Source organism: Sorex araneus, chromosome 1, assembly GCF_027595985.1.
Source record: "Sorex araneus isolate mSorAra2 chromosome 1, mSorAra2.pri, whole genome shotgun sequence".
Classification (NCBI taxonomy): Eukaryota; Metazoa; Chordata; class Mammalia; order Eulipotyphla; family Soricidae; genus Sorex; species Sorex araneus.
The window spans coordinates 57,118,256-57,128,664 of NC_073302.1; the positions used below are offsets into that span (position 1 = coordinate 57,118,256).

General features: G+C 36.1%; 1 protein-coding gene across 1 annotated transcript in view; it reads right to left on the minus strand.

The window, feature by feature from the left end:
* The window catches only part of CCDC171 (coiled-coil domain containing 171), a 318,539-nt gene that overhangs the window by 171,355 nt on the left and 136,775 nt on the right, over window positions 1-10,409 (minus strand). Inside the window, exon 17 of the mRNA XM_055123989.1 lies at window positions 696-922. Coding sequence (XP_054979964.1) covers window positions 696-922 — 227 coding nt within the window. The remainder of the gene's footprint in view (window positions 1-695; window positions 923-10,409) is intronic.

Sequence of the window (10,409 nt, forward strand, 5' to 3'; positions counted from 1 at the left end):
AGATAAAGTTCTATGGACAATATTTTTATTTAATTGTGAATAAATGGACAAAAGAAATCATCTAAATGGCTAAAACATAAGATCTGCTTTTGTCTCAGACAATTCTGAAGTTGTGTATACAAGCAAATTTAGAACTTATATCTGGACTTCTATATCCTGATTGGTTTTTGTTTGGGGACCATAGCCAGTGGTGCTCAGGGTTTACTCTTAGCTCTGAGTTCAGAGATCATTTCTAACAGTGCTCAAGGGAGCATATGGGAATCAAAACCAGGTCAGTTTGCCTATACATGGCAAGTGTCTTATTTGCTATACTACTTCACTGCCACATGCATCTTGATATTTTAAATATTTGTAGGGCCAGAGAGATAAATGGGGATAAAGTGTTCGTCTAGAACACAGCAGACTCTCTTCAATCCTTAGCAACATACAGGTCCCTGAGCACTGACAGGGGTTACTTCTGAGCACAGAGCCATAACAGCCTCTGAGCACCTCTGGGTATTGCCTAAAATTCTCCAAGAACATTATGAAATTAACACATTTTTAAACCATTTATTTGGATAGCTTTTATTTATTTCACTAAAAGTTGACAGAAAATTTGGATACATTTCTGAACAACTAATTTAAATTTCAAGCAAATCTTTTAGAATTAAACTTAAAAGTACTAAAGTCACTATTTCATAAAATTGCATACATACCAAAAGGGGTACATGCCCAGAGAGACCATATTTCAATGCCACTGTGTTTACTTTATGAAGTCCACGGGCCAGCCGCTGAACCAGGGAATCCTTTTCTACATATGTAATACTTCTACTACTCTGCAGAGGTAGGCTCTCCATTGCCAAACTAATTTTATCCATGAGTTTTGCAAAAGAATTCTTTGCTGCACCTATGAGTAAATGTCCACTAATTCTGGAATTTGGATCTTCAAATAAAAAAGAGAGAAAACTGTGAATTTTCTTACTCATTTCATAATACCGCCAATCACAACACAATGAAAATGTCTTTTAATTACTAATTCCCAATCACTCAAAAAGTCTCCTGACATTAATCTTTACTTGAAAACAAGCATAAAATAACTCAGCACTAAGCAATATATATATGTTTATACACCTATAGAAAATTGGATGCATTTACAGTATTTCATTTACAAAGAACGGATGATAAAAATTCATCATCACTCTCTGTTTAAAAAAGCTAACAAATTCATTTTCTATTTACAACTACTATAACTTGTTACCTTAATGTCATACTATTTATATTGTCAGACAAGAACACATAATTTGCCTATTCCAAGGCAATTAAAATTTTACAACAACAATTACTTATTTCCCCACAGGATTTCAGTAATCATCCCTCTCATATAATGGACTTAAGGTCCCAGCATAGTCAACATGGCCTGCTTACTGCTGGATTCATCAGGTCTGTAATTAATAATTGTGTTTAATGTTGATAAATAAAATTGTCAGTGCTCTTTCTACTAATTAGTATTCAAGATAATGGTTAATAGGTTTATTTATGCCTTAATAAAAGTCGTGTAATTTAGTTTTCCCTCTGCTAGGCAGGTCTTAATCTGTCATTACTTGTCTTATGATACTATCCGTGTAAATGACAAGCGTGAAGAGATCATTTATATTCAATATTCAGTAGTATACTATTCTAAATATATTTACTATTGGAGTTAATTATATCTTATTTTTATATCAAAAGCCAAAAAAGAATATTTGGCCAGGGGCCAGAGCAATAGTACAGAAGGCAGGATGCTTGCCTTATACATGGCAGATCCTTATTCAATCCCCAATATCCCATATGATTCCCTGAGCACTGCCAGGAGTAATTCTTGAGTGCAGTGCCAAGAGTCTGCATGCCCTGAGCATCACTAAGTGCACTCCTCCCCCCCAAAAAAAATTGGCCAGTATTACTCAAGTGAAAAATGCTTTATAATTCTAAAATACACATAATTCAATACTAATGAGCAACACTGAGGTTATCAGTCAGCAGTCTTCTATGTTATAAAGAACTTTCTGAGAGAGACCCTGTGTTCAAAAATGAATCTTATTTTATTTCATAATTCCCCTAATAAAAGATAGTTGTTTTAATTTATGAAGCTGTCAAAATTTAAAAACCATACTACTACAAAATTATACATTAAATGGATATACTATTAATTGAACAAAATTATAATACTCTTCATGTAGAATTTATTTCTGCCAGTTACTGATGCATTGACATCTACTAATATAATAAGGAACTATAAATTTAATTCTATATTTTCCTCATAAACATACTCTGAGAATCCATAGATAAAAAGGCATTAAAAAATAATTAAAATAACTTTTTGTTAATTGGACTGGAGCAATAGCACAGCGGGTAGGGCATTTGCCTTGCATGCCGCCGACCTGGGTTCAATTCCTCCATTCCCTCTCGAAGAGCCCAGCAAGCTACCAAGAGTATCCCACCAGTGCAGCAGAGCCTGGCAAGCTCCCCACAGCATATTCGATATCCGAAAGACAGTAACAACAAGTCTCATAATGGAGACATTACTGGTGCCCACTCGAGCAAATCGATGAACAACAGGATGACAGTACTACAGTGCAGTGCTTTTTTGTTAATAATCAGATTCCTTGGTGGGGAATGTGCACTGGTGGAGGAATAGGTGTTTGACCATTGTGTAATTGTAACTCAGACATGAAGTCTTATAAGTGTATCTCAAGGTGAATCAACAAATTTTTTTAAATAAATATTAAATAAATAAATAACAAGAAAAGAAAAAACAAGAAATTTAATCATATATCATCCTGTTGCTCATTGACTTGTTCAAGCGGGCACCAGTAACGTCTCTCATTGAGAGATTTCTTGTTACTGTTTTTGGCATATCCAATACACACGAGTAGCTTGCCAGGCTCTGCCGTGTGGGCTCCATATTCTCGGTAGCTTGCCAGGCTCTCTGAGAGGGCGGAGGAATCGAACACAGGTTGGCCGCGTGAAAGGCGAAAGCCCAACTGCTGTGCTATCGCTCCAGCCCAATTATATATAATTTAAAAAATAATAATCAGATTCCTTACATAAATTATTTAAAAAATTAATTCACTCACTTTATATACATATAATGTGGAACATTATAACAGGTCTCATTCCCCTGACCCTGAAAGAGCCTCCAACCGTTGGGAAAGACGAGTAAGGAGAAGCTGCTAAAATCTCAGGGCTAGGATGAACAGAGACATTACTGGAGTCCACTCGAGTAAATCAATGAACAACAGGATGACAGTGATACAGTGAATGTGGAACACTTAGATAAAAGAATTATTAGGGGATGAAGAGACTGTACAATAGATAAAATATTTGCCTTGTATGTGAGCAGCATAGGTTCAATCCTCAGCACCATATATGGTCCCCTGAGCATAGTCAGGGTATGGCCAAACACCAAATAGAAAGGGAGGGAGGGAAGGAGGCAGGAAGGAATGGATGTGAGAAGGAAGGAAGGGAGGGAGGGAGGGAAGAAGGGAGAGAAGGAAGGAAGAAAGGAAGGAAGGAAGGAAGGAAGGAAGGAAGGAAGGAAGGAAGGAAGGAAGGAAGGAAGGAAGGAAGGAAGGAAGGAAGGAAGGAAGGAAATCAATAAATTATTTTATAAATTTAGCAGGTCACTATTGAAGAGCCAATTTTACCTACATGAATCCAATGCCTAATGAAAGTATTGTTTCTTTAACTAGTTAGGAACTCCTTTTATGTGCCTTTGTCATTTTAGAAAATTCTTTAGCCTAACTGTGCCAGTCGAGCAATACATATGTTATCATATAGTTGTTGGATTAACTGTATTCCTTCCTACAGCTAAACAATGCTGAATATAATAATTTGTTAAATGAAGAGACTGTACAATAGGTAAACAAAATCAAGAATAATTAATTCATGTCAAAAACTGTGCTTTCAAATAAACAAAAAGCTCATTGTATTTTGTTTCTGGTTTTTGTTTTAGGGGATTTTTGTTTGTTTTGTTTTATGGCCTGATAGTGCCGGGGGCTGCTCCCAGTGTGCTGTTCAGGGGTTCTTATGGTCTATGCAATGCTGGGGGAGCAAACTTGGACCTCCCACATACAAAGCAGACACCTCAGTTGTTAAGCTATCTCTGGAGCCCAAGGCTCATTATTTTTTAGGAAATTACCAGGAGTATGAAAGCAAATTACCAGGATTATGAAAGCAAAAGCTGAAGCAATAGCACAGCGGGTAGGGAGTTTGCCTTGCATGCAGCCAACCCGGGTTCGATTCCTCCGCCCCTCTCGGAGAGCCTGGCAAGCTACCAAGAGTATATCGCCTGCAAGGCAGGGCCTAGCAAGCTACCTGTGGAGTATTTGAAATGCCAAAAACAGCAACAACAAGTCTCACAATAGAGACATTACTGGTGCCCGCTCGAGCAAATCGATGAGCAACGGATGACAGTGACAGTGACAGTGATGAAAGCAAAACAAACAAGCAAAAAAATTCAGAGATAAAGAGCCTTTGAAGCAAGAATTAACCATAACACAACCTTAATAAGTTATGTTTGGGTTTGTTTGCTTTTTACTACGTCACAGAAGTGTGTTGCTTAAACACTAACCAAGTAAAAGGTGAAATCAGATTACAATGTTCTGTGTGAAGCATTTTTCCCAAAATTTTAAGAAGTGGATAAAAAGATACACTCTAATTTAATGACAGCTAACTCCCAAGCCACTACAGAAAAAGCACTAAATAATTTATGCTTTGATGAGCAAGAAGTGCTTTTATAATATACTTCACATTATATAATATAAAGTAAAAATGAAATAAATGAAGAAACAAAGCAATCCTCCACTGACATAGTTGTAGAAGTTTTGTATAATGATACAGAAATAAAAACATAAAATAAGGTCATTAAAATTCCTCATGTCTAAACTTATCTAGACTGTAAAATGTCTGCCATGTTACACTTAAGAAATTCTTCTTTATTGCAAATATATCTACTAATCACTTTTCTGCTATTTAATTGCACTGTTTTTCAAAACAGAAAAGGATCCCATGTTCTATATTATTTTTTCAAACAGAAGGGGCAATAGTGCACCTTACTGATCTAATATCTTTAAAATAAATTCATAAAGAATTGTTTCAGGCCAAGGACATAGTTCAAAGGACTGGAGCACAGGTCTTACATGTGTTAGGCCTCGAGCCAGTTCAATACCCAGTACCAAATGGTCCCCAAGCACCAACAGTACTAGTCCTGGATGCTCACAAGCACTGATAGCCCTAACGCCATTCAGCCCAAGCAGCACTGCTTCACCCAACCCCTTGGGACCCACTTAGCAAAAAGCAAAAGAAAACAAATTGCTTCAAAGAGTCATTCTAAAGTGGGGCTCCAGATCTCAATGTGTAAGGAAGGAAGCTAAACTACTAAGAGTGTTCCACCAATTTTAAGGCGCAGTTGCTACTGTCATTTCAATCTTTATTTTAGTCCTTATAATATTCAGATATTAATAAATGCTCATATTTTGAACAATAAAATTTAAAGTACTTTAAAACATTATATAAACCAACACTACTACTTAAAACTACTACTTAAAATACAGCAATCTTATAAGAAGACAGCAACGTGCAATGCTTTCTTATGCAAACAGTTATTGTCAGGTCAGAGGATCAAGTGGTAGAGCTAGCTCTGCAAGTGTGACCCAAGTGCTCCCTGCATGACCTCTAAACCTTGCTGAGTGTGGCCCTAGAGGCCCTAAGTACCACTGACTGTGGCTCATATTTTTTAAAAATCATACAATTCACTGCGACTTGAATGGACCTGGAGGATATCATATTAAGCTAAGTAATTCAGAAGAAGAAAGGCAAATACAGAATCGTCTAATTTGTCTGTGGTATACAGAATAACAGGAAAGGAAATTCAAGACATCAAAGGAGGGAAATCTATATTACCCTGATCCCTGGATTATAGAACTGAGAAGATAAGGAAAAAAGAAACCAAGGAGTGGAGGTTAGAAGTGACAGGAGGTGGCAGAAGCCTCTGACACATTGGCATACAGAGCTGAGGTGTGACTATATATCAGAATCACAGAAGCAACAAAACTGAAAGCATGAGACCTAAACTATAACAACCAAACTTACAAATATACCTGTCAAGGAGGCAGGTTGGGGGTTAGAAGAGAAACTAGGGACGATTGTGGAGAGAAGGTAATACTGATGATGGGATAGGCGTTGCAACATCTTATGCCTGAAACTCAACTAATGTAAATCGCTGTGTTAAGATTTTTTTCCAAAAGAAAGAAACTCATGGGGCTGGAGCAACATACAGCAGGCAGGGGGTTTGCCTTGTATGCAGCCAACCCGGGTTCGATTCCCAGCATCCCATATGGTCCCCCGAGCACTGCCAGGAGTGATTCCAGAGTGCAGAGCCAGGAATAACCCCTGAGCATCACTGGGTGTGGCCCAAACGACTAATAATAATAATAATAACAATAATAATAATATCATTGGTTTCCATGTATGAATACTTCTCTTGGCTTAAATTTATTTGAAGTTGTTTCTTTTTGATGGCATTTTAAACAGAATTGTTTTTGTGGTTTCTCTGCTAATTACTTATATATGGACATAAAACTGATTTATAGATCAATTTTATAACTTAATTATCTACTGTATATTTTCTGTATTATTGTTTTATTATTTACTGAATTTATTATCTATTGTTAATCGCAAAAACTGTCACATAATGATGAACAGAAATGATATGTATTTTCACATTGTAATAAGTTACAATAAGTTGCAACTATCTCAAATTAATTTATGCTTATCAGTAAATCATGAGCCTGCCAATCATTTATTGTGCATATAGTCACATGCATGTCACATGTAAAACAGGATTCAAGAGGTAAGGCAATAATACAGTAGATATGGTGCTTACCCTTGCACACGACCAACCCAGGTTCAATGCCTGGCATCCTGTATGGTACCCATACAGTACCTGAGAGTGATCCCTGAGCAAAGACCCAGGAGTAAGCCCTGAGCACCACTGTATGTGGTCCATCCTCTCTACCCTTTTTATATAAGATTAGGAATTTTATATAAAATTCCATAAAATAGTTACCCACTTCTACAGTTATCCCACTCCATATAACAGTTATCCTATTAGTCTTTAAAACAAGAGTAACACTAATCAGAAAAAATATATATGCTCTCCAAGTTTACAGCAGCATCAATTATAATAACCAGGAACTAAAAAAAGCCTTATATGTCCGTCAATTGGCAAAATATGTAAAGCATATGTATTATATATATATAATGACTTAATACATGGATAGACCTAGAGACTATTAAGCTAAGTGACTATTAAGCTAAGCTATCTATCATATGGATAGACCTATAGACTATTAGACTAAGTGAAATAAATGAGAAAAAAAATACCATAATATCTCACTTATATTTGCTAAAAAAAACACAGAAATTAAATAAAACAAATATAATATTTAAAAAGCATTCTTAAAATTATAATAAACTTTTTAAATGAAAATATCTGTTCAGGGCCGGAGCGATAGCACAGTGGGTAGGGCGTTTGCCTTGCACGCGGCCGACCCGGGTTCGATCCCCGGCATCCCATATGGTCCCCCAAGCACTGCCAGGAGTAATTCCTGAGTGCAAAGCCAGGAGTAACCTCTGAGCATCGCTGGGTGTGACCCAAAAAGAAAAAAAGAAAAAGAAAAAAAAAGAAAATATCTGTTCATTATAAAATTTTTTCCATTTTTGGGGGCTGGAGCAATAGCACAGCGGGTAGGGCGTTTACCTAGCCCACGGCCGACCCAGGTTCGATTCCCAGCATCCCATATGGTCCCCTGAGCACTGCCAGGAGTAATTCCTGAGCGCAAAACCAGAGGTAACCCCTAAGGTAACCCCTGTGCATCGCCGGGTATGACCCAAAAAGCAAAAAAAAAAAAATTTCCACTTTTTGATATGCTTAAAATTTTTCACAAAAAAAAAATTGAAGGGGAAAATGCAAAAGAAACAAAGAAAATGAAATTCAACACAAAAAATTTCTCAAAATAGATACTAGTAGCTAAAATACCATAAATGACACAAATTGACACTAGTAGCTAAAGTGCCAGAAATGATACAAACAAGTGCCAGAAATGACACAAACAATGCTTGTTTCAATTAAAGATGAGTGAAATCACTTAAATAATAACATCCTCTAATTACTTCTTCACAATCTTCACTGATCATACAAATCATCAGGACCTAGTTCAAATATACATTCTAAGTAACTCTGGAGTGAATCCTGAGATTAAGTATTTCTAACACATTCCTAGTAAATGCTGATGCTATTGGTTCACTGATGATACCGGAGGCAAGGCTCTTTTTTAAAGTCAGGATTCAATAAGGCCTTAAATTTTTAATAATTTCCAATAATAGCTTAATATGACAAATTTGTTTATCTACTGCTTTTCAAAGAACCTAAACATGAAATCTCAGTGTTAGGCTAAATGCAACCTAGATTTCTGAGTTTTTCCTTTTCGAGTTGCTATGACCTCTAGAAAGTTAACCCAAAACCATACCACGAAAGGAAGTTCAGAATAGTAACAGAAAAAGTGTGAACATTCTTATCTTCCAGATAAGATTCAATTTTGAAGGAAAATATATAACAAAGTATATGAACATTCTACTTGTATCCATATATCCTTCTATTTATTGAAGTAAAATTCAAAGAAAATCAGCACCAGTGTTTATATTTTAGAAATTCAGTCTGGATCACCCACATGAAAATGTTTGACTATCTAAAGGGTTCTTTAGTCCATTCTCATAATGATTAATATCCCAGTACTTCAGTGGAAGTAACATTCTCCCCTGTTAGAGGTAAATGATCTCTTGCAGACACACCATTTGGATACCTGGAAGAGGTAATTTATCTCAAGTGGGCAAACACTTTAATGAAAGCAAGAAGGTTGCCACCTGTCCAGTATTTACAGAGGCAACATGAAAACTGGGGTCTCTGCCCAGTTTCTATAAATGCATTTCAAAGTTTAAGGACTTAACAGGGGCAACTATCTTTAGCACATTCTGAGCAGGAAATTCAAGCTACCATTACTGACCTTCAAATTTCATGAAAAGGTTAAAATAATAGATAAGTTCATGTCAGACATCAGTACACCAGAGAGAGAGAGAGAGAGAGAGAGAGAGAGAGAGAGAGAGAGAGAGAGAGAGAATAAACATTTTTTTGAAAGTTACGTGTAGAAGGAACTTGTTTTTAATCTTAGGAACTTTTCTTAGTGAAATGTTGAGTATGAAGACACTGACTGATAGATACTTAGAGGAGATTAGGTGATTCTCCCAGTGTCACACACATGGTGAATAAAACCAAGATGACTCTCTCTGGAATCCAAATTCCTAATTCATGCACATATCTACTGTGTTTGATCTTCTCTCCTTATGACTCAAACTTTTCCTTTCCTGTATGGTCAATAATATGTGTATAATAATGAACTTACTCTAAAAAATGTAAACATTAAATTTTTGCACTGTCTTTTCTCTGAGGGACAGACAGTGGAGGGTGGCAGGAGAATGGGCAACATCCATTTGTGCTCAGGGTTTATTTCTTGCTCTGTGTGCTCAGGGATCACTTACGTTGGTATCACTATGTAGTGTTGAGAATCAAATTAATGTTTGCTGCATGCAAGGCAAGCACCTAAAGCCCTGTACCACCCCTTGCATTGTCTTTTGACTTTTTTTTCTTTTTGGGTCACACCCAGCAATGCACAGGGGTTACTCCTGGCTCATGCACTCAGAAATTACTCCTGGCGGTGCTCGGGGAACATATGCTGGGAATGAATCCGGGTCGGCCACGTGCAAGGCAAATATCCTACCTGCTGTGCCCCTAAAAAGCACTTTATTTCAGGACAGGGAAAGTAAGAAGCACATGCCTTGAGTTTGATCCTTGACAAAAATCTAAACTTATCTAATATCTTACCACTTCAATTGACAACTTTGCTAAAGAATTAATATACTATAAATAATATTAGACACTCAAGAAAATGTCAATTACAAATTAAAGGTGAATTTGATATTTTAAATACTTAGATGATGATAATATTATATTATGAAATGATTAATTCAATTATGGAATACAAAACTGATTAAATATTATCCAGACATTAATAAAACCTCTCTAGGATATTAATAACAAGATTAAAAATAAAACTCTTAAAATGGATGAGTTTTTAAACTAATGCTATTTCATAAGCATCAACTTTATCAAAAATGTAGAAGCTGAATGTAATCATAAGAAAAAACTAGGTAAGTATAAATTAAAGGTTTTTCTACAATTTTTGGCTTGTAATTTTCAAATCATGTGGTCAAGAAAAAAACTAAAGCTTTTTTTCCACAAGAAACATACTGAAGTATAACATAAAATTCTAAAGCAA